The 28,000-nt window shown below is 43.7% G+C and overlaps 1 protein-coding gene across 4 annotated transcripts; it reads right to left on the bottom strand.

The window, feature by feature from the left end:
• Positions 1-4: 4 nt before the first annotated feature.
• On the bottom strand, positions 5-27,936 carry Mms19 (MMS19 homolog, cytosolic iron-sulfur assembly component). Of its 4 annotated transcripts, none has more exons than XM_048338539.1 (31): positions 27,808-27,936; positions 18,881-18,929; positions 16,580-16,680; positions 14,903-14,988; positions 14,025-14,099; positions 13,652-13,721; positions 13,189-13,317; positions 13,040-13,101; positions 12,318-12,404; positions 11,876-11,950; positions 11,314-11,391; positions 10,719-10,857; positions 10,352-10,506; positions 10,024-10,102; positions 9,625-9,750; positions 9,363-9,444; positions 8,932-9,032; positions 8,688-8,837; positions 6,924-7,079; positions 5,758-5,857; positions 4,542-4,644; positions 4,328-4,396; positions 4,015-4,141; positions 3,267-3,367; positions 3,048-3,104; positions 2,728-2,914; positions 2,142-2,224; positions 1,857-2,021; positions 1,724-1,783; positions 728-878; positions 5-514 (listed from the first exon to the last, which is right to left on the bottom strand). In XM_048338539.1, the coding sequence occupies exons 1-30, from the start codon at positions 27,917-27,919 to the stop codon at positions 774-776; spliced, it is 3,069 nt and encodes a 1,022-aa protein (XP_048194496.1). In that variant the 5' UTR covers positions 27,920-27,936; the 3' UTR covers positions 5-514; positions 728-773. The 4 variants fall into 4 exon arrangements, with proteins under 4 accessions (XP_048194496.1, XP_048194494.1, XP_048194495.1 ...); XM_048338537.1 differs by having other exon boundaries at positions 5-500; positions 778-878; XM_048338538.1 differs by having other exon boundaries at positions 5-500; positions 778-878; positions 8,932-9,029.
• Positions 27,937-28,000: the final 64 nt, after the last annotated feature.

Here is a 28,000-nt window from a genome sequence, read left to right as displayed (position 1 = left end):
TCTATCATGACTACTTCTGTAGCTTAAGGCTACAGAGGCCTCCCGGCTATGTGCTACTGAAGTATATGTGAGATGGGGGAAATACTTGACAGCTTCATTACCAAAATTTTTTTTATTCCTCAGCAGTACACACACATCCACTATCCCTGGTCCTCAGGGTCACACTCAACTGCACACACCCCTTTGCAGCATAGCTCCCTTCTCCTGACATAAGATACAATGGGAGAGCCCCACAACCCAAGAACTTTCTTTAAACACAAGTAGTCTTGCTTAGTTACTTCACAAATCTGTTAGGAATCAGGACTTCTGTGTCTTGTACAGCCATGGAACACATGCCCAGGTCTTGTGCTGTGTTGGTGAGAATGGCAAGGAAAGGTCAGTGGTCTTCTTGCCTTGGGCAGAATGGCTCGATGGTGATTCTAGGTTAGATTGTCAGTTTTAAGCGTGTAGACCAGGACGGAAGGCTGGGGACTCAGCTGCCAGGGCTCCCCAACAGAAACCTGTAGGCATAAAGAATGTTGGCAGGGGCTGGAAATATGGCCTACTGGTAAACATGAAGCCCTGGGTTCAATTTCTCAGCACCACATATATAGGAAAAAGCCGGAAGTGGAGTTGTGGCTCAAGAGGTAGAGTACTAGCCTTGAGCAAAAAGAAACCAGGGACAGTGCTCAGGCCTTGAGTCCACACCCCCCAGGACTGGCAACAAAAACAAAACAAAAGAACGCTGGCAGTGTTAGCAGTGAGGTTTACTTGTCTTACCTTTGACTTAGAACTCACCATTCTCCCCTAGCTGACACAGCTTCCTTGCGCACCAGTCTCTTCTTGTCATCTAGTGGCCTGGCCAAGGCCCGGATCACCTGTGGTTTGTATGGCAGCAACTGTGAAGTGAGAAATAATCTTAGCCTTGCTCAGCTATAGCACCTGGAAATGGTGCTTCTCTGACTGTATAACTCATATTCTTTTTTTTTTTTTTGGCCAGTCCTGGTCCTTGGACTCAGGGCCTGAGCACTGTCCCAGGCTTCTTTTTGCTCAAGGCTAGCACTCTGCCACTTGAGCCACAGCGCCACTTCTGGCCGTTTTCTGTATATGTGGTGCTGGGGAATCGAACCCAGGGCCTCATGTATACGAGGCAAGCTCTCTTGCCACTAGGCCATATCCCCAGCCCTTTATAACTCATATTCTGAAGAAAGTGAAATGTGCTTCATTTTGTGTGTGTGTGCATGCATGCTGGGTATTGAACCCAGAGCCTCACCTATATTTAGCAATTGTAATGGGTCCTATTTTTTAGTGATTCCTCAGTATGCTAAATGGCAGGATGGACATTCTATTATGAGGTGGTCAAGGTTTAGTCACTCCATTCTGGGCCCAAGGAAAAATACCTGCCTATATCTTTTTTGTTTGTTTGTTTGCTTGTCCTCAGGGCCTGGGCACTGTTCTTGAGGAGCTTTTGCTCAAGGCTAGCACTTTACCACTTGAGCCACAGTGCCACTTTTGGCTTTTTCTGTTTGTGGTACTGAGGAAATGAATCCAGGGCAATGCTAGGCAAGCACTCTACCACTAAGCCACATTCCCAGTCCCCTATATCTACTCTTAAGATAGGTCCTATCTCAGTAATATACAGTAGGATGGCCAATCCCAATTGACAAAACAGAAAGCAAAAAAGTACTTCTCTATCTCATTTGAGTCTGGTTTTCAGGCTAGGGAAGACAGGTGAGGTACTTACCACAGGAGTGGGCAAGCGGGTGAGAGCATGCATACACTGCAGCGCAGCAATCCGGACAGCCTGGAACACAACCAGAAGGTGAGTGGAAGACCCAAGAAGAAAGGTGCTAAAGAGACACTGGGAGTCAACGCACCATGGATGGGCTGGAACTGAGGTTTAGAAACTTGGTGACCAGGGTGTCAACATGAAGACTCATGACTTGGGGTGCTTCCAGTAGAAGAGGCTGAAGGCAGCTGAGGGTAGAGAGCTGGACCACAGAGTCAGGGCAGGACAGGGCCTCCAATAACAAGGAAAGGAGCTAGAAGAATATCAGATGGAAACAATTTGATGCTCCTGTTTTTTTTCCCCTCCCCCTCTTCAGTCCTGACTACTGGAAAACAGCCTTGTCCCTGGCTTAGAGGCCAACTGGAAGACTTACTGTGGGCAGTTCTGGCAAGAGCACAGGCTTGGGCAGCCTATTGAGTACATGAGACAGACCTTTTAGATAGTTTGGCTTCACATCTGAAAAATAAATGGGAAAGGTCAGGAAAGAAACTGGGTTTAGAAATTCAGTTTCAAAATTAAATTCCAATATCTGATAAGGCAGGATGGATATCAGGCTGCAAAAAGAAGTGGGAGGGCTGGGAATATGGCCTAGTGGTAGAGTGTTTGCCTAGCATACGTGAAGCCCTGGGTTGGATTCCCCAGCACCACATAAACAGAGAAAGCCAGAAGTGGCACTGTGGCTCAAGAGGTAGAGTGCTAGCCTTGAGCAAAAAGAAGCCAGAGACAGTGCTCAGGCCGAATCCAAGTCCTAAAACTGGCAAAAAAACAAAAACTAAAGGTAGGAAATACAAAGCAAGACATGCCTATCAAAGAAAAAGCTGAGGTGAGAATCTGGAGGTTTTGCTTTCTAGGTATAAGCTACAGTATAGTTCTAGACTTTCTGGTCCTAAATCGCTTCACATTGTGGCCAAGTAAAAGAGAGTTCTTTATTTAGGGTCATCCTATCAGATTCTGCTCACCTTGGGGAGCAGCATGGAAGCCTTGGACCAGAGCAGGCACATTGTCTGTGAAGAACCGCTGGCGGAACATGATTCGCACTTCTGCATGGCCAGCACGAGTTAGCACATCAGTGCAGTCAGACATGAGCAGAGAGAAGCCATCAGCAGCTGTAGGGCCTAGTTCTGGATCACTCAAGAGGCCCATGAGCTAGGAAAAAAGAGAACCTTTGAAGTACACCAGGAAGAAAAATCTCAAACACCAGTGCGGGAGAGAAAGTTCTTCTGAAAATAAGTCAACAAGGGAGCTCCTGTTCAGGTCCTAGTTTTGTTTCAGGACTTACTCGAGTTGTAAGGCAGGAACTGAGAGGATGGTACCTGAGTACTAGAGCCTTGGTTACCTGAAATAGAAGGCGGGTGTCAGCACCTGATAGTCAAGCCCTAAAGGCGTAACTGCTACATATGGCTCAGGATTAATTTTATTTTAGCTTGACAGCTTTTAGGTTGACATTTAGTGTGACATAACTGTCTGTGTGTAGCCAGAATCAAGTTTACCTCCTTACCCAGAGCAGCAGTGTGAAGGCCTGACTACGAGCAGGCCCCGGGCTCAGGCTGGCCTCCACTGTGTCCATAGCCAGCTGGAGGAATTCGTCTAGCTGCTGCCCTGAAAGGAAGAAGACTATGCTGATGCAATAGCACACATTTTTCTATTATTATTTTTGGTGTCAGCACTGGAACTTCAACTCAGGGCCTGGAAGCTATCCCTTAGCTTTTGTGCTCAAGGCTGGCACTTTTTACCATTTGAGCCACAGCTCCAGCCATGAGAGCCTGGTATACAGAACACAGGGTGACGATAGCACTATCCAAGACTGTAGGAATAAGATGGCAGAAGTAGGAGAGCATGCTCCGTGTACTCCTCAGGTCCTGTAATGCTTTGCTCAGGTATTGTCCCAAGGGCTCTATGAGAACAGTGCTTGAGCAGCAGAAATCCATTTATATTACTAGCAAGTTCCTTTTTTGTGTGTATGCTAAGTGCCAAGCTCAGTCTTAGGGCCTCACATTCTCACTTGGCCTTTTCACTCATGGGAGGTGCTTTACCACTTGAACCATGCCTCCACTGTGGTCTTTTGCTGGTTAACTGGAGATGATTCTCCCTGGCTGGTTTCAAACTTTGGTCTTCAGATCTCAGTCTCCTGAACATAGGATTATAGGCTTGAGCCATCAATGCCTGACAATTAGCACCTTTTGTAAGGAGAACAAGGACTGAACCTTAGGATTTTAGCAGCTTTGTACCCAGGCCCATTGTAATACCTGCAGGGTGCTTGTTGAGGAGTCCTGCAAAGCACTTGGCAGCAGCTGTAGCGGAGAATGGGCAGCTGTGGCAGCAGCTCAGTGACAAAAGCTCCCGCATGAGTCTGTTCAGTTGAGGGATTTCCACCTACAGAAAACCTGGCCATGTAATGGACCCAGAAAACACTTAAGCTTCAAGGTACCCAGAAGAAAGTGGAAGTAGGGACCAGAATGGATAAGAACTTTCCCAGTGGGAAAGCAAAGGATCAGCTTAGCTTGTGGCAAATTTCAGCCCAGAGGTCACATGGGATCCAACTTCCAAGTGGTCACTTACATTTCGAGGCAAAGAGCAGACAAAAGCCATAAGCAGTACAACCAGCCGCCTCTGCCCCAAGGAGCCATCCTGTAAAGGGAGAAAGGTCCTGTCAAACCTGTCCTTGCCAGCACTCAGTTTATATGCTCTGATATGCAACCCAAGGTAGTCCTAAAAATAAGTTTGAAGGATATGAATTCCAAGACCGCCCCCATCTGATCCATTAGATTGTCACCTGGAATGGCTGGAATCTGCTTGAGAAGCTGTTTTCAGGCAGAAAGGAGGTGTTGCCATCTAAGAAGAGGGGCACAATGTGGGTGACACTCTGAGCAGCTAACCTGGGAGCAGAGTAACAGGCATTACCACAGATAGGATTCCAAAGCAACCCTTCCCTCACCACAGTGCCTTTGAATCTGGGGTTCATTTGGGGGGCAATAAATCTTGACCAATCACACATTCAACATTTAAAAATTGGGCACATCCTGTGTCCTGAACCATTCTAGACCCTGGTGATACACAGTGAATCAGACATACCAAATCCCTGTTGTTTTAAGAGCTAATAACCTAGTGAGGATCTCAATGTGTACTTTTTAGTTAGTTTATTGGGCCAGGGCCTGGGCACTGTCCTTTTTTACTCAAGGCTCTACTACAGCTCTACTACTGGCTTTTCCCCTCCTGGTCCTGGGGCTTGAACTCAGGGCCTTGGTGCTATCCCTGAGCCTCCTTGTGCTCAAGGCTAGCTAGCACTCTAACACTTGAGCCGCAGCATCACCTCCAGCCTTTTCTGAGTAGTTTACTGGAGATAAACTTTTCTGCCTGAGATGGCTTTAAACCACATCCTAAGATCTCAAGCCTTCTAAGTAGCTAGGAATACAGGCATGAGCCACCAGACTCACTGTCATTTGTGTGTGGGGGGTGCACACGAGTGCGTGTGCACGTGTTTAATTGGAGATAAGAGTCTTATGGACTTTCCTGCCTAGACTGGCTTTGCACCTTTATCCTTAGACCTCAGCCTCCTGAGTAGCTAGGATTACAGGCGTAAGTCACTAGTACCCATCAATGCCTACTTTTTAAAATGCTCTATAACTGGGCTGGGGATATGGCCTAGTGGCAAGAGTGCTCGCCTCGTATATATGAAGCCCTGGGTTCAATTCCCCAGCACCACATACACAGAAAATGGCCAGAAGTGGCGCTGTGGCTCAAGTGGCAGAGTGCTAGCCTTGAGCAAAAAGAAGCCAGGGACAGTGCTCAGGCCCTGAGACCAAGCCCCAGGACTGGCCAAAAAAAAAAAAAAAAAAAAAAAAAAGCTCTATAACTAAGAACCATTGACCCACTGCTCACTCAGCCCTATGAGCAATGCTGTTAAAATGCCACTTCCTTTTGCTGTTAGTAAAACTTAGAAAACAACTGCCACCATATTTGGCTTGAGATACACCCAAAATTATACTCACTCAGGTCTCAGGTGAGTGGTGGCAGTGCTAATGACAGAGGACATGGCAGTCAAGACCCCATCTTCCAGCAGCACCTTACTTAGAACTGAGGGTTCCTTCTCTGCAAAAACAAAATGCCAACACATACACAGAATTACAAAGTCACAGTCACAATTAGAGTTCAAAAATACAAATTAAGCTGGGTGTCTGTGGCTCACACCTGTAATCCTAGTTACTTGGGAAACAGATTGGAAGTATTGTGGTTTGAGGTCAGCCAGGCACACACATGTGATCTCTGTCATCTAGGCTACAATGGAAGCTGAGATCAGTATGGTTTTAGGCCATCTTAGGCAGAAAAGTACTCGACTTCACCAAGGGAAGAAGCTGGATGTAGTGGCACACACCTGTCACCCCAGCCAGATACATGACAAATAATATTACAGGCACATGCCTGGGTAGGACACAAGATCTCATCTTAATAAATAAAGCCAAAGGGGTCTGGAAGGGCTGGGAATGTGGCTTAGTGGTAGAGTGCTCGCCTTGCATGCATGAAGCCCTGAGTTTGATTCCTCACAGAACCACAAACAGAAGAAGCCGGAAGTGGTATGGTTCAAGTGGAAGAGTGATATGCCTGGTTTTTTTTTTTTTTTTTTTTTTGAGATTGGGTAGATCGGGTCTTACTAACTTTGTGTCCAGGATGGCCTCAAATTGAGATCCCATCTCTCTCTGTCAAGTAGCTTGGATTGCAGATGTGAGCCTCCATGTCCTGCCTCAGCAGCAGTCCTTAATGTATCCTTTTGAGAAACAGCAAGACACTGGAAATATCACTGGTGTAAGCTGGGGTCACCGAGCTCTTGGAAACATTGTACATAGTGCTTGGAATAGTTAACAATGGAAAATGAAGTTAGCTAATATGATTTTTTTTTCAAACGTTTATATCCATGCTCACTGCTACTGGGAACTGAACTCAAGGCTGTTGGTCTTAAGCCACAGATCCACTTCTAGCTTTCTGGCAGTAAACTGGAGGTTAAGTTCGTGGACTTTCCTGTTCCAGCTGTCTGGCTTCAAATACTATCAAGTTATCCTGTATGATCAGTTACAGCACCCAGTACCACGAATACCCAGAAGATGGCAGTGCTGTCCAATGGCAGAGGAAGGAAGAATTCTAAGGAGGTGGAGAAAGTTACCTGGCATGGAAGCCTGTACAGCCAAGGCAAGCAGGCAAGGTACAGCCGTGTCATGGAAATACCAGCAGCAGTCAGGGTCCTGCTGGCATTTTTCGGCCACCTGATGGAGACTCTGGCAGATAGCAATAACTTCACTGGATCCTGCAACCACATTCCCTGTATGGAGAGAAAGCCAAAGTTCTTTGTAAGTTTCTCAAAAGTACTTCCAGGAATTTCCTATAGAGCAGCTGAAAAGAAGACAATGAGTGAGACCAAGAATGTCTTATTTCTCTCTCTCTCTCTCTCTCTCTCTCTCGTGTGTCAGTTGTGGGGCTTGAACTCTGGACCTGGGTGCTGTCCCTGAGTTTTTCAGCTCAAGGCTAGTGCTCTACTACTTGAGCCACAGCCCACTTACAATTTTCTGGTGGTTAATTGGAGATAAGTCTCACAGACTTTCCTGCCCAGGCTGGCTTTGAACTGCAATCCTCAGATTTCAGCCTCCTGAGTAGCTAGGATTACCAGTGTGAGCCACCAGCACCTGGCCTCTCCTGTGATACTTTCTCTAGAAGTATTTCACCCTCCACTTCACAGGGAAGGACACAGGCTCAATGAAATAAATCAGTTTTTTCCAGGGTCACAAAAAAAGTACAAAGTCAGGAATCAGACCCAGGCCGTAGTTTGAACTTCCTATTCTTTCCACTGGGTCAAACACTGTAGATCTGGGTCTACCCTGCAGGGCAAGAGTCCAAAGTAGGCAATTGAGGTTAGTAAGGATCCACAGTGACCATGTATAGATTCCATGACAGCTGCTGTCATGATGGCTTCCAAGCAAACTAGAAGATATGTATGAGTTACCCAGGGATCTTGTTCAAATGCAGATTTTGATCAGTCAGTGAAAGCCTGAAATCCTGCATTTCTGGTGAGTTACTGATGCTCAGGTTGCTATCTGATAGCCCCTTAAGAGTGGGGCTTCTCAACGTTGACCCTACACGAAAACCATATGTAAATTACCTGGTCACAATTACTGTTACTAAAATTCCAAACCCTCCTCAGAGACTGATTCAATTGGATTGAGGCCTATGCATGAATTTTTGTTTGTTAAGTCCTTTGTATCTACAGAAGGACAGCTTTTGTGTGTTTGAATGGTGGTTACCAGAGCCTGCAGAGGGAATGGAGTTGAATGGCTGTTGGATACAGGGGTGCCACTGGATAGGTAGAATAACTTCTAATATTCAATAGTATAGTAGGACAACCTGAGCTGATAACAATTATTTGCATGCTTCAAAAGAACTAATAGAAAGAACTTTGGATATTCTCCAAACAAGAAATGACAAATGGGGCTGGGAATATGGCCTAGTGGCAAGAGTGCTTGCCTCATACACATGAAACTCTGGATTCGATTCCCCAGCACCACATATATAGAAAATGGCCAGAAGTGGCTCAAGTGGCAGAGTGCTAGCTTTGAGCAAGAAGAAGCCAGGGACAGTGCTCAGGCCCTGAGTTCAAGGCCCAGGACTGGCCAAAAAAAAAAAAAAAGACAAATATATGAAGTGATAGAAACATTACTCTCACCTGGTTATTCCATATACTGTACATCCATACTGAAGTGTGACACTATACACCACAATTACTGTATGTCAACATCACTACATATACAACTGCTATGTATCATTTATTTATCAAGTTTACTATTCACTCTTGGAATCAGAGCACCCCTAAAGGTTTCAACTTCATTCTGCCTGGGCTCCCATTCTGTACAACTGCTTGACAATTTCTGGTAGTTACCTTTGTTCAACTGCCAGAGATGCTGCAGCAGCAGAGGCAGCGTCTCCTTGACGATGCTGGGATGTGTTGAAACAGCTGACAAAGCTTGCAGACAGAGCAGATGCCGGGAGCATTTGGTGTGCCAATCCTCTCTAACTAAATCTGATTCCTCTGCAAAAGAGACAAGGATTCCATGCAATGGCAAACATGAAGACCCTCAAAGCCTTGCTCGCAAGGGCGGGGGCCACAGATTAACCACACATACCTTTGTGCAGCTCCTCAGCAAGCTTGGGTACTAGATGGCTGCTGAAAGCCCCGGGGTAGAGACTGGCCAGGGTTCCTGATGCTTCTAGAGCTGCCACCCTGCTGAGGACATAATCAGATGAGTATTAGCTGAGCCTGGGCCTACTGTTCTCTTTCCAAAGTGTGTCATGAGGTGATCCAGGAGCGGGGACTCCCAGGTCACGTTGCTCTAAAGAGCAGGATGCCAGTACATAATCACTGAGTTGGAAAGGGCTTTTTAATGCCTAACAAGAGACAGCAGTCTTACATCTTTGTAATCAGTCAACAGATAAAGGCAAACACAGAGCTTACTTTCTCTAAGGAAAAACAAGGGTTAGAAGTACAGAGCCCTGGTCCTTGCTGCAAATACAGAGGCAGGAAATAATTTGCTCTACCATTGCTTTAGATTCTCACCAACTCTGGGAATCCTGCTCCAGGAAGCTCAGTCTGTACAGGTGACCCACTGCCAGCTCCAGGTCCACAGATGATAGGAGATCTGTTGATAGAAGGGAATATGGACCTCATATTTCTTCATTTGCAGCCACCATAATCCTTCCAAAAATCCCATTAGAAATCCCAAATCAATCATCTAGTTTTTGCCATGAGAACAAGAGATTGAGGCTTCTCTTCACTGAGAACAGAGAACTTCATCGTCTTCCTTTCCCTTAAGATGTACCTGGTTGCGCCCCCAAGACTGTAAGTGTCCTGATGCCAACAAGCTGTAGCTGGCTGCTAGGGTCTGTTAGGGCCATGAATACCAGTGAGCATAGCTGGTCCTTGAAACTACTCAGAGGCCTTTCATCTAGGGAGAGACAGAGATTAGTTACAAGAAAGTCCCTATACCTCATGTCATTGGCTCAGTAGTACTATATAGACAATTTGGGATAGATTTTTAGGACTCAAACCTGTGGTTGCCCAGGAAGTACACTGGAAAACGAAGTGACTGTATCCATTCAGTGTTCTCCTATTCCACAAGCACTCAAAATAATAGGACCACTACTTTTGATCACTTCTCTGAAGCACTCTTGCCTTTCATGGGCTACAGGGCTCAACAGTCCCCATTAGGTGATCTCACCTTTGTCTTCATAGCTCCATTTTGGCTGCACCTTCAAGAAACCCAAGATCATCTCAAGGATTGTCCGCCGCTGGTTGCTCTGTATTGTTTCAAGGAATACTGGAGTCAAAGAACAATTTAAAGGATTTCAATCCTGCTACTCTGGAACTGGGGAGAATTATTGCTTTAGGTAAGAATGAGTCCAGGAAAGAGTAAATGAGAGCAAGCAGCAACTAATGAGAGAAAATCCCATATCAACTTGGGTCCAGATTAGAGCCAGTCTTGCTCTGAGAAAGGGATCCTAATACTTAAGGTCTTCTCACATCACCCAAAGACTGGGCTTCCTTACCTGACTGTGGTTGTGGAACTGCTCCAGTAGTAAGGGCAGTACATTGCTGGTGATGTGGTCACAGGCTCGGGTAGATGCACCTGCAGCTGCCTGCAACAGCTTGGCACTTGGCCACACCAATTTCATGTCTGGCTCACACAGATGGTGCCTGCAGTCTAGAGAGGGAGCAATCACAGACCTGGGGAATAGGCTCAATGTTGCCTGATCCCCCTATTGGAGACTGAGGCCTAAAAACTAGGAGTTAATAATTCCAATTGTCTTCAAATTACAGTAGAGTTGCAGCCCCCAAATCACTGAACATGTGGGGCCTAAACATGAAGGATCATTGTTATCTCTATGGTCCCCTTCTGCTGCACCATTCCATTACCCTGTAGAATGTTGCTAAGGAAGGAGTCAAGGAGGTCCTCAGCATCAGCCCTCAGCACAGAGCGAGACAAACACGCAGTCAAAGAGTGCAGGGCTGCCAGGCCCTCTGCCTCCACCCGCTCACTTGCCGTCTGGAACACCTGTCAGGGAGGGATCCCATAGCTACTGAGGTGAGCTTGCACCAGATGATAGCCCCCCCCACCCACTGCCTATTTCTTTGGGGCTGGAGCTTGAGAACCTTTAGGACACAGCAATGGAAATTAACACCTCAACGGATTGTCTTCTTCTTGGTTATTCTCACCTTATCCTTAGTCTCAGTAGTATTAACACACATATTTTGCGACAAATAAGATATCAATCCTGAGTGGTGGCACTTTTTCTCCCCTCTATTTAGATGATGTCAGAGGCACCATGACCCACATCCTTTGCTATGGGAGGTCAGGAAATGTGCAAAGTATGCAAAGGTGACCACATGGTCTCTCCCTTCTTTGCTTGCCTATAGAAAAACCAGGCATAGTACACTGACCCTGGGGAAAAGTAGGTAGAACCCTGACAACTTGTGAGTTAATAGCAGTATTTACATAAGTAACACTCACCTCTCTGCGAATAGAAGCCCAAAGGCTGGGGAGGAAGTCCTTCAGCTCTTTCTGTCCATATACAGCACAGCAAGCATTCTGCCAAGGAAACCACAGGCATCAGCCAGCTACACTGCCCTAGGATATGCAAGCACCTCAGCATAATGCACCTAGAAGAGGCTGCATTTCAGCAGAAAACCTGCCAAGAAGTCATAACATTTCTACCCATGGCACAGAAAAATGAGGCTCACTCTGCCCAGTGAAAAAGAAACAAAAAGGCTGGAGGTAGCTCAGTGGGAGAGCACTTGCCTAGCATTCACAAGGGTCTAGGTTCAGCACCCAGCATGGTGCATGGAAAGGGAAGAGCAGCAGCACGAAGAGGGTCAGCCTTTCCTCAATTACCCATTGAATAATTACAAAAAACAATGCAGCTAGGGACTTTAGGTCAACACAGTACCCAGTCCTGGCCATCCTTTTCTGAGGTTCATGAACTATCCTCTGTCTATCGGAGAACCTGTTATCTTTTCATATTCCTAACTCTTATAAAGGTAGTTGGATCCTTCAAGGACAAAAAATCACTCACCAGGGTCTGAAGAGAATCCAGTTTGGCACTCAGAATCTCAGAATCTACTTTCTCAATCAGAAGGGGTAGCAGGAACTGTGGGTGAGAAGGAAGAACTTAGACCTGAGACAGGCAATATCTGAGCTGCACCAAGGTCAACTATGTCCTAGGGAACAGATGCTACACTAAGGAACTACACTCAAGGAGTTGTGACTTAAGCTAATTTTCAAGCTGTGGTTGGAGTCCCAGTTACCTAAAAAGTGGGCCAGTTAGCAAAGCTAGAGGATTTCAAAAGACAGTGCTATCAAGGGGTTAAGTATTTTAAGGGAAAAAGTGGTAGAATATTCTATGCCATTCAATATACTTGTCACACAAAATGCTTGAAGGATGCCATATTCTAAAATATGTATCACATGATTTTACTGTTTGTTTTCAGTGTCCTCTGAAAGATGGCCAGACTCACCTCAGCAAATCGTGGTGTAGAAGCCAGCACAGCTCGAAGACTCAGGATGAGATCTTCTCTCTGGATGCCATGGGGATCATTAGGTGGCTGGAAAGAAGTACCATGGATTTGTGTGACTTTCAGACCACCCTTGGGCACAGGATTGAACCTGGCAAGCCCACAGAACAAGGCAATATTTACACTCAATCAAGAACAATAGTATGACATAAGGCTCCAGCTAGTAGATAGTCTTATGTGTTCCTTGGAAATTTTAGGCATTCATTCACTAATGAGGTACTTAGTATGAAACCTAGAACCCTATGTATGCTAGGCAAGCACTCTACTATTTAGCCATATTCCCAGCCCATGACATTTATTTTTTTAATCTGATCACATATTTCCTATCTAATCCACGATTTTACCATAAGCACCTGTAACTTTCTGGTGCATTGCTTTTTTCTTTGTACACAAACACGTATTATTATGCATTAATATAATAAAATGTGATTGGTTGCCAGATGCCAGAGACTCATGCCTATAATCTTAGCTGAGATCTGGAGGATTAAAATTCATAGTCAGCTCAGGCAGAAAAGTTTACAAGATTCCTTCTCCAATTAACCAGCAAGATGCCAGACTAGATGCATGGCTCAAAGCACTATTTTGTTCACTTGTACCCTCTTAATATGGGACCTGCATATAGCAGGCAGTGAGTATTTCAGTGAATGAGTGAAGGTGCTACTTACAGGGGTAAAATCAATAGGGAAATAACAAGATGTTACTTCAAACAACTCTTCTACAAAGGGTCCTGTAGCAACAGAGAAAGAGTGAGGTTGACTTAGATTCAGTTGCCTGACAAATCTCAACTGGCTAATTCATTGTGGCCAAGACATACCCAGGCTATAGTCCCTAGAGATGAGGTCATGAACGATGCGGAAAGCTACTAGAAGATTACGGGGATCCTTCTCCCCATCCATCACTTGGATGAAGCCAAATGTGAAGTCAGCTCCTAGGCCCTTTAGCTCTGGTAAAGAGAGAAGAACAAGGTTACTACTGTCCATGTTACAGTAGGCCTGAGAGTTCTAGGAGGTTTGCATTCTCTTTCTACGATCACTTGCTTATGATCTGCTTTCTGGCAGAGCAGACCTTTTATTTTCTAAGAGAAGTATTCAATAAACAGAGGTGCAATGACATCTACACTGTTATAAAGGTAAGAATTTAAAAGCTATACTATACTGAGGAAAGAGTGGGTCCCTAGTTCCCTTTATCATTTTCTTTCAGAGACCTGCCTCTTCTATACAACCCCTAGGCTAAAATGAATCCTACAGAGGAGGAAAAGGCCTCTTTTAGCCTCTTACCTTCTTCCCGAGTTTGCATGAAGTTGGTGATGATATTGTAGACTGTGTGACGGTCCACCTGGGGCAGGGACTTTGGGGTGGGAGAGAAAGGAAAGAAGTTAAGAGTATGCTCAGAGAAAATTTCAATGGATACAACTACTTCCTGTTTCACAATCTCTAAGTGAACAATTCATGCCTAACTTTCTCAAGGTATAAGAGGACACAGGCCAGATAGGCTATCCAACTCTATCCTCCATCAACAGAAGTAATAACTAATATGGTCACAAGACCATAAAGAGCTCAGAAGTTACAAGGCAATATGCTTTGCCATCTAATTCTAGTTATATCCAGGAGTAGGAGATAGGAGAGTATCAGCTGTCCTGTTAACACTCACCTGTACATGTACCTCCTGGAAGATGGCTTTAAGCACAGAGACAGCTAGTCCTGGGGGCAAGGACACACACTGGCTCTGAAGAAGGAAAGATATGTGAATGCTCAAGGAATTTACAGCATGGTTTTCAAAACACAATCTTGAAGCTGGAGTGCTGGTAGCTCACACATGTAATCCTAGCTACTCAGGAGGCTGAGATCTAAGGATTGCGGTTAAAAGCCGAGGCAGGAAAGTACATGAGACTCTTATCTCCAATTAACCCCCAGAAAATTGCAAGTGGCACTATGGTTCAAGTGGGAGAGTGTTATCCTTGAGCTGAAGAGCTCAAGGACAGCGCCCAGGCCCAGAGTTCAAGCCACACAACCTACAAAAAAAAAAAATCTTCGCTGGGAATATGGCTCAGTGATAAGAGTGCTTGCCCAGCAGGCATGAAAGCCCTGGGTTCAATTCCTCAGTACCACATAAACAGAAAAAGCCAGAAGTGGCGCTGTGACTCCAGTGGTAGAGCACTAGCCTTGAGCAAAAGAAGCTCAGGGACAGTGCCCAGGCCCTGAGTTCAAGTCCAAGGACTGGCAAAAAAAAATCACCAACAAAAAACAACCCCCACATTCTTGCAAAGGACCTAGTTGGCTGCACAGGGAATCACAACATTCGGATTCAGAGGGAAGAGGCGACAGTGAGGAACTTTCTCTATGTGTGTGTTTCATTGTAGCTCCTTCCAGTTCACCTGGATCCAGTCTCCCAATGGGTACTTTTTACTCTCTAGAGTACAGAATAAAGCAGGCCTCTGTACTTCTACATGTGAAACCTCAGCCCCAGGGCAAGGAGAACTGGATAAGAGCTCCCATGAACACAGTTACGAAATGAAAAGGAAAACTCACAAGTGCCCTCAAGCCCTGCAGGACAGATGGGATCACAAGATGATGGTCCTTTAGCCGGTTCTCATAGAACAGGATCAGGTGTACCACTGCACAAACCAGATTCAGCCATTAGTTTAGACCAGCTATCTTCCCTCCTCAGCCTGTAATGCTGTTCCAGTTTGGGATTCACAGTTTTCATCCTTTACTAAGAGATATGCTCATGCTCTCCCATTTCATTAAACCTTGACTCAACAAGTGAAGAAAACAAAGGAATACCTCATTATTCCTTCTTAATAAATCCACAGTAAAACCCATTCTCAGTCCCTAAATTGTCTTTCTATAAAACTCAGATCCACTATCCTTTTTTTCCCTTTGGTGCTGAATGTGAGGCCTAATGAGCTCCATCAAGGACTAATGTCTTTAGCCCTTCAAAAAGAGGGGACTTAACTCAAGGCCTGACTTTTCTTAAAGAGCCAAACACTGAGTATTACAGATTACAGGACATGGTCTCTCTTGTTCCTTCTCAAAACCGTTGTTGGATACCAGCTACTCAATGGCTATTAGCTGGGCTAATATCTAGAATTTAGAACTAGAAAAATGAAATAGTAAAAGAACAAATATCCCAATTAAATTAATAGGCAAATGAATTAAACAGACAATTCTCAAAACAAGTACAAATGGTCAATAAAAATATGAAGACTTGTACAACATCCTTAAACTACAAAAGAAAATCAAATTAAAACATTAAAGAGATTCTATCTCATTCTATTCAGAAGGGCCAGCATGAAAAAAACAACCAACCACAAATACCAGTGAGGATTCGAGAAAAGGGAACCCTTCATACTACACAGTTGGTGGGAATGTACACTATGGAAATAAGTATTGAGGTTTGTAATTTAACAACAACAAAAAAGACCTTATGACTCTCCTATACCACTCAGGCATACATCCAAAGGAGTGTAACTCAACATACAAGAGACACCTGCAACACAATCCTAGGTGCCTGAAAACTGATGAATGGATAAAGAAAACTGCCGTATATATACACAATAGAGTACTATTCAGTCATAAGAAGAATGGAATTATTTCATTTGCAGGAAAATGGATGGAACTGAGGAGTATGTTGGGTAAGAACTAGAAAGCCAAAACTGGCGGTGTGGCTCAGGTGCAACACCAGTAAAAATGTTAGGCAAGAGCATGAGAAGGCCAAGTTCAAGCCCCAGTTACCAGCACAAAAACAAAAAGAAAAAACCTAGCAGGTACTAGTAGCTCAATGCTCGTAATCCTAGCTACACAGGAAGCTGAAATCTGAGAATCAAGGTACAAAGTAAGTTATAGGAAACATTCTTATCTCCAATTAACCACCAAAAAGCAGAAAGTGAAGCTGTAGCTCAACTGGTAGAACACTAGGCTTGAGAAAAAGCTAGGTCCTCAGTTCAACCTTAGTACTGGCACAAAAAAAAAAAAAATACAAAAAACAAAATTGCTGCTAGCACATACTGAAAATAATTCTAAGACTGCATTTGAGATCTCTGTGTTTTATGTCTCAAATAATCTCTGCCACATATACTAGTTAAGAAACAAAGATCTTGAATAAGTAGGTTATAGATAATCATGCTTTTCCTTCCTAAAAAGTGGCTTAGACATGGGAGGCCTTGGCTCAGAAATCTGGGAACATAGTCATAGTAATACAAGTACCTTCCTTTTCCAGAAGCAAGGGGTGACACTGGAGTAGCACCTGTGACAAGAGCTGGATTCCTCGTGCCCGAGTTCTGGGTTCTGGATTATCAAGAGAGGACCTGAGAGACAGCAAGATAGAATCTATTAACCAGTTGAAGCTTTGGAAAGCAAAGCTTCACAGTTAGTCACATTCACTTCTCTCATTTTGGAAGCAGAGTATTGCCCTGTTAAAAGACAAACCAGCTCAGGTAGATGTTCCTGAGGTAATAGCATTACAGACATCAGAAAGGGCCTAAACCTGAAGAACTGATCTGGAATCATCAGAAGCACAAATGACACCACAACTAACAGATTTTGCCTCAAGGCACCCCAGGTTAGCACCAAATGATTGGGACATTCCTTTGAAACAAAACAGAGCATAGTAGCTACATATAGGGCTGTAGCTGAAGCTTCTACCAAAACAGGAAAATAGATTCATGTTTATAAATTCTTGCTAAAACACAAAAATGTTGAGAACAACCACTAAGGTACTGGAGCTAAAACACAACACAAAAATAACCATAAAAGTTTATAATTGGAAGATTACAAAGTTGGCCAGAATAAAAGTTTTACTATGTAGGACTGTTGGTGATAAACTGGGCTGAAGCAACAGATGATTTTTTTTTTTTATCAAAATGGTTCTCCTAAGATTATACTTAAATATTCTATAAGTAATCTAGACAAGAACATGCAGGAGTAGGTTTTGGAGAGGAGTTGGCTACAAGAAATATAGTAAACCTCAAGGATAAATATGTGTGTGTGTGTGTGTGTGTGTGTTTATATATGTTTGTGCAAAAATAAGATCACTCCTGACAGGATCTCTAGAATATCAAGCTGTAGAAGGATTTCTGCTCAGGAGAAGAAAATTGTACATTTATAGCATTTATAAATGGGCAAAATATACAAATGCTCAATGCAATATCCACTTTTCTGAGTAGTCAAAAAGTGTAAATAATATGGATGTTCATCAGCCAGTAAACAGTTAAACAAAAATGTTGGATACCTATACAATGAGATATTATTCAGCTAAGAAATATACAAATGACATATACTATAACATGGATGAACCCTGAACACGTACCCAGTGAAAGAAACAAAGGTAACCAGGTATGGTAGTACATTCCTGTAATCCCAGCTATACTGGAAGGAGACATAGGAGGATTTTGGGGTGAGGTCAGCCATGGACAAAAGCTAGATCCTTGAGAAATAAACTAAAGTAAAAGGAGTTGTGAGCATGGCTCAAATGGTACAGTGCCTGTCTAGCAAGCACAAGCAGTCAAATTCTAATACTGAAGAAAGAAAAAGAAAAAAAAGATAACCAAGATCACATCTTTTATAATTCTATATGTAAATTTACCAGGGACTGGGAAGAGGAAGGAAAAAGGAATAGGTGCTAATGAGCATGAGTTTCTTCCTGGAGTAAGGAAGATGTCCTAAAAACAGATTGTGGGGACAAACGCACAAATCGATGAATATACTAAAAGCTGAGGAATTACATAATTTAAAACTTTGAGCTTTATGCTGTGTGAATAATATTTCAATAAAGCTATTATTTTAAAAAGTGGACCAAGGCCACAGAATGTAAACAGAAAGTCCCAATGATCTGTTAGGTGGGAGAGATGAGTAACAATTCAGTATTTTACATTTCTGCCAGTATTCTAGTTTTCCTTGTTTTTGAAGACATGTTACCTGTGACAGTTATTGTCAATTTAAGTGGGTCTATCAAGTAGGAAGTGTGAGGAAAACAGGCCTTTGACAATGAGTACTTATTTTCTCTGATGTATAGAACCCTAGGTTGTAAAATGTTGCTTTCCCAGTGGTTTCACCAAAGCTTTTCCTTTAAAGGGGATCTGGCACAGTATCAGCACCTGTCCACTTAAGAGTTTGTGAGTCAGGTTGGGGGTGACTAGGATCCTGCCAGGGTTGAATAGGTCCAAGGAAATATATGAAGAATCCCAGTTCTAATTAAAGATAGTGGATGGCACTGGCCTTTCAACCATGTACCTCACTTTAAATCTGTGGCCTAACTAAGTCAGGAGCTGATGATGTAGCCTACAGGTTGTATGCTCCTAAACAATACCTTAAGACGTATCAATCATGCAGCAAAAAACTTTCATGTGAAGCAATTCAACAACATAAAACTAGAGTAAGGTACTGATATGTAGAGAGTTTTAGGCTATAGGAGAAATTTAGGCTCCAGGAAAACAGCAATGTACAAAAGTAACCTTTTCAGAGTGCCCAGGCAGGGTTGGAAGAATGTTCTAGAACAGGGGCTCTTACCCAAGGGCTTCTACCACTTGTAACACTGTATAGCTGCCGGATTTCACATCTAGAAGAAAAGAAAAAGAAAAATGAAAAAACAAAAACGAAACCCCCAATTACAGGCTGGCCACCAGTGGCTCATGCCTTTAACCCTAGATACTCAGGAAGCAGAGGTCTGAGGATTATGGTTCAAAGTCAGCCTAGGCAGGAAAGTCAGTGAGACTTTTACCTCCAATTAACCACCAAAAAAAGCTGGAAGTGGAGCTGTGGCTCAAGTGGTAGAGTGTTAGCCTTGAGCAAAAAAACTCGAGGGCAGTGCTAAGGCTGTGAATTCAAGTCCAAGGACTTACATAGCATGCACATGTGCATACGCACACACACACACACATCCAACCCCCAAAAAAAACCTTATTACAGGGTTCAATGGCTTGTACTATGCAACCCACTGTACTTGCCAAGAACTCCTTCTAGTCTTGCTACAGCACTTCAGATATATCACTTAAAAAATAAAAGCTGGAGAGAGTAAATATATCATCTGTAAATGAAATGACTGCACACAAAGAAAATCCAAGAGAAATAACCAACCAAAATAATTTGTTAAGGTATCTGTTTATAAAGCTAATATTATGAAGTGAAAAGCCTTTATGTATACATGCACAATGGTCTATAAAATGACACAGAGGAAAAAAGAGAATTGGAAAAAAGGAGAGAGAAAACTACACATAAATGCTGGCAGGGATGTGAGGAAAGGAAATCCTTATACATTGTTGGTGGGGGTGTAAATTTGGTACAGTCATGGAACAGTATGGAGGCTCCTAAAAAAATTAAAAATAGAACAAACATATGATGCAGCTGTCCCACTTTGGGGTATATAGCCAAAGGAAATGAAATCAGGATCTGAAAAGATGTCTGTACTTGTGTTCACTGAAACAAGACTAAAGAAGCCATAGATATACTAACAATCTGACAAGATTTAAAAGCAAAACAGTGTATATAAACAACATGTATAGTAAGATCACAGTATTGCTTTTAGTGGGGAAAGGATATTTTTATTTACATTTATTTATATCTCTGGAAGATCTAGCAGGAAATAGTAGCTTACTGTGAACAGTAATTCAGAGAGCTAGTCTTTTTTCTTATTTTTTCGTGTATGTTGTGTGTGTGTGTGTGTGTGTGTACTGGGGCTTGAACTCAGGGCCTTGAGTGTTTAAGATTTTTTACCAAAGACTGGTGACCTCCATTTGAGCAACATCTCCATTATGGCTTTTGCCTGGGCTGGCTTTGAATCTTGATCCTTAGAACTCGATCTCCTGAGTAGCCAGGATGATAGATGTGAGCCAACAGCACCTAGAAAACTTTTTTTTTTTTTTGCAGGGGGGAGGGTGGTACTGGGGCTTGAAATTAAGACTATATAATTGGTAGGCAAGCATGCCATCACTTAAATAACATATACAGCTGTTTTTTGTTGGTTACGTTCAAGATAAAGTCTTGTGCACATTTTTCTGCCTGGGTTGGCCTCAAACTTTGATCATTCCCTTTTAGCTTCTCAAGTAGCTAGGAGTGAGCCACTGGTGCCTAGCTTTTATCTATTTTTCCTGCTCTTCTCTCTTTTCAAGACAAGGTCTCACTATGTAGCCCAGGATGACCTTGTTGAGATCCTGCTGTCTCAGCCTTCTAAGTACTATGATTACAGGCATGTTAACTTTTTGTAAGAAGTACACTTTGTGTGTGTGTGTGCGCGCGCTGCTCCTGGGGCTTGAACTCGGCCTGGACACTGTCCCAGAGATTTTTGCTCAAGGCTAATGCTCTACCTACCACTGGAGCCATAGCTCTATTTCCAGCTTTTTTGGTGAATAATTGGAAGTAAGGGGCTTTTCTGCCCGTGCAGGCTTTGAACTGCAATCCTCAGATCTCAGCCCCTGAGTAGGTAGGATTACAGAAATGGGCCACTGACACCCAGCTTAGTTTATATTTTCAAGGGAGAAACAAGAGTAAATTATTATCTTCACAAGGGGTCAGTTAACATAGATAAAGGACGTCTAGCTAATGAAGGTGTGGTAATTAGGGAAATTACCACCATCAGCCTGTTCTGGGCACAAACTCCTAAATATGCAGTTCACCTTAAATCTATCACAGTAACAGCTGTGAGCTGAGCTGAGCTGAGCTGAGCTGAGCTGGGCAGAGGCTCACTCTGGTACTAAAGAAATCCAACCAGACTGAGGATAGGAGAGTTCCAGTCAGGATTCATAGCTCGTGACTGGCACCAATTTAGACATCAGGCACTCTTAGCCCTACTTGTGCCAGGATGTGGAAGCCCAGCTGCTGCTCCAGCCCCTGAGAAAAGGGAAAAATGAGCAGGCTGCAGGGTGGGGGAAGGGCAGCAGGCAGGCTCACAGGACAAACCAACCAAGTAACTCATATTGTGTCCCACATCAATTCCTTAATCATTGAACACCCCCTGCCCCCCGGGGGGGCTGTTCCTGAGGCTTATGTATGTGAGCGATTGGGGTGGTGGTGGTGGGGGGCACTCTACGACTTGAGCCACAGCTCCACTTCTTACTTTTTGGTGGTTAATTGAAGTCTCACTGGACTTTCCTGCCAGGACCAGAACCATGATCCTCAGATCTCAGCCTCCTGAATAATTAGGATTACAGATGTGAGGCACAGGTGCCTGACTCCCCAACACTTTTGTGAAGAAAAGTATCTATTTCCTAAGTTACAAACACAGAAAATAGGTCTTTAGGAGTGTTGAAAAGGGTACTTTCTTGGAACCCCTTGGCTACAGCCTAGCAAACTCTGCCAAATAAACCCATTTAAAAGCTAATTTCTGCAGGGACCACAGAAAGACATAGGAGATTGGTTACTGTTAATAGCAAAGGATGTCATTGAACTGAATCCTTTTATCTTCAGCAACACCACAAAAATCCTCTGGAATGCTGGCCTAGAGACTATCTTTGGAACTACCTCAAATGGCCCAACTTAGTTGCCCCATTCATTCTTTTGAGACACAGTCGCACTAAGTAACCCATGCTGGCCTTAAACTCACAATTCTCCTGTTTCAGCCTGTGCTACCATGCCTTGCTACATCTATTTTTTATTTTTAAAAAAAAAGTGAAGCAGAAGTTAGGGGTGTGGCTCAGAGCTTAGCATGTATGGGACTTTGAGTCCCTTAGTACCAAAGGGGGAAAAAGGTAAAAATTTACATATAGTAAAAAGAACAGTATGTAGTGTATAGTTTGGTGAAAAGAAAAAAAAATTTTTTTTTTGCCAGTCCTGGGGCCTGGGACCCAGGGTCTGAGCACTGTCCCTAGCTTTTTTGCTCAAGGCTAGCACTCTACCACTTGAGCCACAGAGCCACTTCTGGCTTTTTCTATATATGTGGTGCTGAGGAATCGAACCCAGGGCTTCATGTATACGAGGCAAGCACTCCTGCCACTAGGCCATATTCCCAGGCCTGTCCCTGGCTTCTTTTTGCTCAAGGCTAGCCTTCTACCTCTTGAGCCACACCACCACTTCTGGCTTTTTCTGTGTACATCGTGCTGAGGAATCAACCCAGGACTTCATGCATGCTAGGCAAGCACTCTACCATTAAGGCACATTCCCAGCCCAGATAGAGAGCTTTTAAGAAGTCTGGTCTATTGGAGCAGAAAGACTTAAAAACAATCGCAGTTTCACAAGTTCAATGTCATCATAGTGATAAAAAAAAATCTGGCTTAACAAAAGAAAGGAGAATTTCTGAGTTTATGGAACATGGGTTACTAACTTGAAGCGATTAATTCTTTTAACACTAAGTTTTTCCAAATGAAAGCCAGAATACCTGGAAATATTATTAATTATGCAGTTGGGACTCCTGTGATGAAAGAAGCTAATAAAGAGTTAATGTTCCCAAGAGTAGAGTCACTAGCATTAAGGAAACAAAAAGTTCCTTTCCCTTTATAGGCAACCGTAAGTTTTCCCAAAGTGTTCAAGATTTGTCTTATAGAAATAGACTTATGCACTAGTATTTCCTAATTCCCCACACTTTCTTTCCTTAGCAGGGTGCTAGTTCAAGAGGAGCACAGAGAAGCAATCAAAAGAATTTTTATGTGGTCACTACGGAGAAGGCACAATTGGATCTCTGTCTCATGAAGCTGCAACCTCTTGAGAATTTGGAGTGGCAGGCAGCCTAAGGCATGATGGCAGGGGCTGGGGTGGTATGGACAGATGGAAGAATCCCTCAGGCCTAGGTTCCAATCAAGCTCTCAAATGCCCTTTCTGCTGTTGATGCCACACACATTTCTTCAACCTACAGTTTACTCTAATTCCTTTTTTTTCCCCCTTGGGGCCTTTTTTTTTTTTTGTCTTGGGGCTTGAACTCAGGGCCCAAGCACTGTCTCTGAGCTTTTTTTCTCAAGGTTAGCTAATGTTCTATCACTTAAGCCACAGATCCACTTCCGGATTTCTGGTGGTTTGTTGGAGATAAAGAGTCTCTCTCAGACTTTCGGTCCAGACTAGCTTCAAACCATGATCCGACCTGCACCTGGCTAGTTTATTCATCTTTAACAATTTTTTTTTTCCACTTTAAGTGGTCTCTTGGGGCTGGGAATATGGCCTAGTGGCAAGAGTGCTTGCTTGCCTTCTACACATGAAGCTCTGGGTTTGATTCCCCAGCACCACATATATGGAAAACGGCCAGAAGGGGCGCTGTGGCTCAGGTGGCAGAGTGCTGGCCTTGAGCGGGAAGAAGCCAGGGATGGTGCTCAGGCCCTGAGTCCAAGGCCCAGGACTGGCAAAAAAAAAAAAAGAATAGTGGTCTCGGCTGGGAATGTGGCTTAGTGGCAGGGTGCTTGCCTAGCATGTATGAACCTTGGGTTCGATTCCTCAGTACCATATAAACAGAAAAAGTCAGACGTGACACTGTGGCTCAAGTAGTGGAGTGCTAGCCTTGAACAAAAAACCCAGCAGCCGGGCATGGTTGGCTCACACCTGTAATCCTAGCTACTCAGGAGGCTGAGGTGTAAGGATTGAGGTTCAAAGCCATCTGGACAGGAAAGTCCAGGAGACTTTTACCTCCAATTAACCACCAGAAAACCAGAAGTGGCACTGTGGCTCAAGTGATAGAGCACTAGTGCTGAGCTAAAGAGCTTAGGGACAGTGCCCAAGCCCAGAGTTCAAGCTCCATGACTGACCAAGAACAAAAAAGAAGCTCAGGGATAATGCCCAGGCACTGAGTTCAAGGCCCACAACTAGGAAAAAAAAAATAGTGGTCACCCAAGCAATAAAAGTATGTTGGATAATACAATGAAACGAAGGAACATAACAGAAAATGAATTAAATTCATTACTTGCAAATTCTCATGTTTAGAAATCATACTCCAGAATCAGCTCCCTTCTTAGTATCCTTTTCTTTTTTTGGTCTGTTGTGGGGCTTGAACTGAGGGCCTGGGTACTGCCCCTGAGCTTTGTCGCTCAAAGCTAGTGTTCTTCCACTTTGAGCCACAGAGCCACTGGAGATGAGTCTCACCGACTTTCCTGCCTGGGCTAGCTTTGAATTGTTTTTAATCAGCGTCAGGCTCAAAACCTTGGAATAATGTTGAGAAGTCCTCCCTTTCCTTCAAGTGGAGGAATCTAATTCCCTTAACCTCAAATCTCTAGATTTAGATTCTTCCTTAAACATCTCTAATTTCAAATGCATAAGCAATTTTTATTATGCATGTGCTTACATTAGTTGCAGGAGACACTAGAGTGGTAGAAATGAGAGTGTATTACATCAGTTTGATAATAAAAATTTGAGAAAAAAAGAAATGAGAGTATAGGAAGTGAAGATGTGTACAAACATTGCTACTCAACAAGTCTAATAAGTAAATACATGACCAGTTGAGAAATATTATCCAGATTGCAAAGTGGTATGTTGTCAGGCTGGGATAATCAGGAATTGCTGTGGATGGAGAATAGTATCCAATCTGAGCCTTGCCTTGGAGATTTAACCTGGATAGAGCTAACTGGGAAGGAAAACATTTCAGGGAACTGGGAACTAAAGATCCAGAAGGGTAAGACAAAAGCTGGGGCCAGACTGTCTTTGAATACTTCCCTGAGAAGCCTTAACCTATATGGTAGTTAGGTCCATGCATCCATCTGTTCCTCCCTCTCTCTTTTTTCTTGTGTGCTAGGTTTGGATTTGAACTCAGGTCTTCAGGGGTCTCACTTGGCTTTCTCCAAGTCCAGTGCTCTACCATTTGAGTTGTGCTTCTAGCTCAGGTTACTTTCTATTGTTTACATCTTCCTTAGAGCTGACACCTACTTTCATCAGGAAACCTCAGATGCAAAACAAATTTAGTGGCAGCTACCTTTGTGATTAGTTCCTTCTACATTTAGACTCCAACTAGGAAAGGTGGCCCCAGTAAGTACTAGCAAAGATTGACTTAGCTTTAGGGTTAGAAAACACTTCTTACTCTGGGGATACTTTAAACCTGACAACCTTCTACAACTCTATGTGTGATCTAAGATTGAGAATACTAATTTAACCCTTTCCAAATGTGCATTCATTTTATGGCTCCTTTCCTTAAAGATTTATGACAGCTACCACCTGCAATATAAGTCATTCAAATCTTTTGCCTGAAACCCAAGTTATGAAAAACCAAATTCCACAAAGTACCAGTGGCTTATGCTTGTAATCCTAGCTACTGAGGAGGCTGAGATTTGAGGATCACCATGAGACTGTTATTGCCAATAAACTACTCAGAAAAATCCAGAAGTGGCATGGCACTGTGGCTCAATGGGTAGTGTGTTCACCTTGAGCAAAAGAAATTTAGGGACAGAGCCCAGGCCCACAGTTCAAGTTCTAGAACACCCCCGCCCCCCGCAAAAAGGGGGGGGGGAAAGAAAAATATTCCACCAACCCCTTTTAACCGTACCTGCTTTAGCTGTTACTATTCCTCTGAATCAACCTTTTTCGAAAGGGGCTAAATTATAATAGCACTGGTGTTTCAGACTTCACTGAGTTTAAATTTAAACTAAACAATATTCCATTTTCAGGCACAATAAAACATAACTTTTATGCAAATATAAGAATTCTACAGTTGAGGCTGGGAATATGGCCTAGTAGTAAAGTGCTCGTCTTGTATACATGAAGCCCTGGGTTCGATTCCTCAGCACCACATATATAGAAAAAGCTGGAAGTGGTGCTGTGGCTCAAGTGGCAGAGTGCTAGCCTTGAGCAAAAAGAAGCCAGGGACAGTGCTCAGGCCCTGAGTTCAAGCCCCAGGACTGGCAAAAAAAAAACCCAAACCAAACAAGAATTCTACAGCCTTTATTTGAGCAGTCTTCTCAAAAGTATTTTCTGAATCCCAAATTATTGTTTTCAGAGTGTATAAATGTAAAATAGTTAACATTGATATAGCAACATTCTTTATGTTGGGAGGGAGTATGTATATATAAAACAAAGCCCCAGTAAATACACTGTGTGAGCAGACTATAGCTTATTAGATAAATTTTACGCCAAAATAAACTCTGGTCAATAATAGACATACTAAAATATCTCAATGTCACTGTGCTGATATCAGTGGTTTAAATGGATGGACGGCAAATTGTAAGAAAATTTTCATAGTAAAACACTAGAGGAAATGACACAGATAACACAATGAACATGTTAACTACACTGAACTATAAGTTCTGTTTACACACTATACTTTGTAAAGTTATAAGATGTTAGGCTTAATGGTAAACCAAACTTTTTTTTTTTTCAACAAAGTTTCACACTGTAACCCAGGCTGGCTCAGAACTCCTATCAAACACTAAATCTTCATTCCTCCAATTACCAACTTTAGGACTGCAAGCACCTGCCACTATGCTAGGCCAGCAGCAGGCATATTTGCTCTTTGATGGTTCTAAACTATCACACATTACCTCTTATAGTATGCTTGTTGTTTTTTTTCACCAGCAGTAGCCACAGATCGAATGTAATTTGTATTTATATTCCTATTTGCTTTTCATGTTTGATGAAAAATGTGTTCAATAGGGACTCAAAGTATAACGATGCAAGCGACCAGAGTATTACCATTTCTGGCAAATTCACTTCATTTCTCACTTGAGTTAATTATGTTCAATTCCCATGAAACATTTTACTTCTCCCAAAGTACGCAAAACTTCCAAAAGTAAACAAAAAACCCCAAAAACCTCTCATCTGTACACATTTCCTATTCTATTATTTTAACCCGATTCTGAAGGCTTCCTAACATTCTGTAACTTTCTTTTTTCCCTAAAATAGCTAATTCAGAATCCCAAGGAAGCTTGAAATTTGTTTTGTTCAGAATTGGGTAAACTATCAGCTCTAAGAGATTCTTTAGTGGTTAAGAGCAAGGCACGAGTTGTGGGGAGACAGGTCATCAACAGAGTAGTAGCTAGGAGATGAAGTCTTCAGGAGACCAAGACTTCCCAAAGTCGATCCCCTTCTGGCCCCGCCCCTCCAGTGCAGCCTATCAGAGCGCGGGGCCACGGGCCACTCCCAGGATGCCACGCGACGGGAGCTGATGCCTGCAAGCACGCACCTCCCCGCGTCAACATCCCACAAACAACGCGGGTCTCCCGGAGTGAGCTTTTGGCTAGGACCGGAGCACCTGAGTCCGAATTCCAACCCCATCCCTCCCTCCCTCCCTCGCCGGCTTCCTTCCGCCCGCTCTGTAGTTTTACGCCAAGTCTCCTGCCCTCGCAGGGCCTGTTTCCTCGTCTGTGAAAAGTAATGATTCTCTACCGAGTATGGGGAGATGAGGAGCGTAAAGCAACCTTTGGAAGAGATGCCAGAGGCTTCCCAGCTTATTTATGGTTTTTAAGCTCGCAAGGCTCACCAAACATCCCAGAAAAAAATCTTTCAAATCACCTCCGCCTCTCCCTTCCCGCCCCACGTTAGTTCTCAGGCCGCTCCCTTCCGGCCATCTCCCTGTAGAGGCCTTGAGGCGCTGCCTGCCATACCTGCAGCCACCTGGCCAGCGGGACCTTCCTGCTGACCCATGACGAAGTCTTGTACGAGGCCCCACAGGGCACCAGTAGGTGCCGCCGCCTCCAGAGCGGCGGCGGCAGCCATGACGCTAGCCGAAGAACGTGGGAGGGGAAGTAGGAGGGGCAGGAGACAGGCCTCTCCGCGCACGCGTCTTCCAGGCCAATC

Source organism: Perognathus longimembris, chromosome 2 (assembly GCF_023159225.1).
Source record: "Perognathus longimembris pacificus isolate PPM17 chromosome 2, ASM2315922v1, whole genome shotgun sequence".
In the NCBI taxonomy this organism is placed as follows: domain Eukaryota; kingdom Metazoa; phylum Chordata; class Mammalia; order Rodentia; family Heteromyidae; genus Perognathus; species Perognathus longimembris.
Note: the sequence above shows the minus strand (reverse complement) of the source record. Positions and strands in the feature narration are given on the sequence as shown.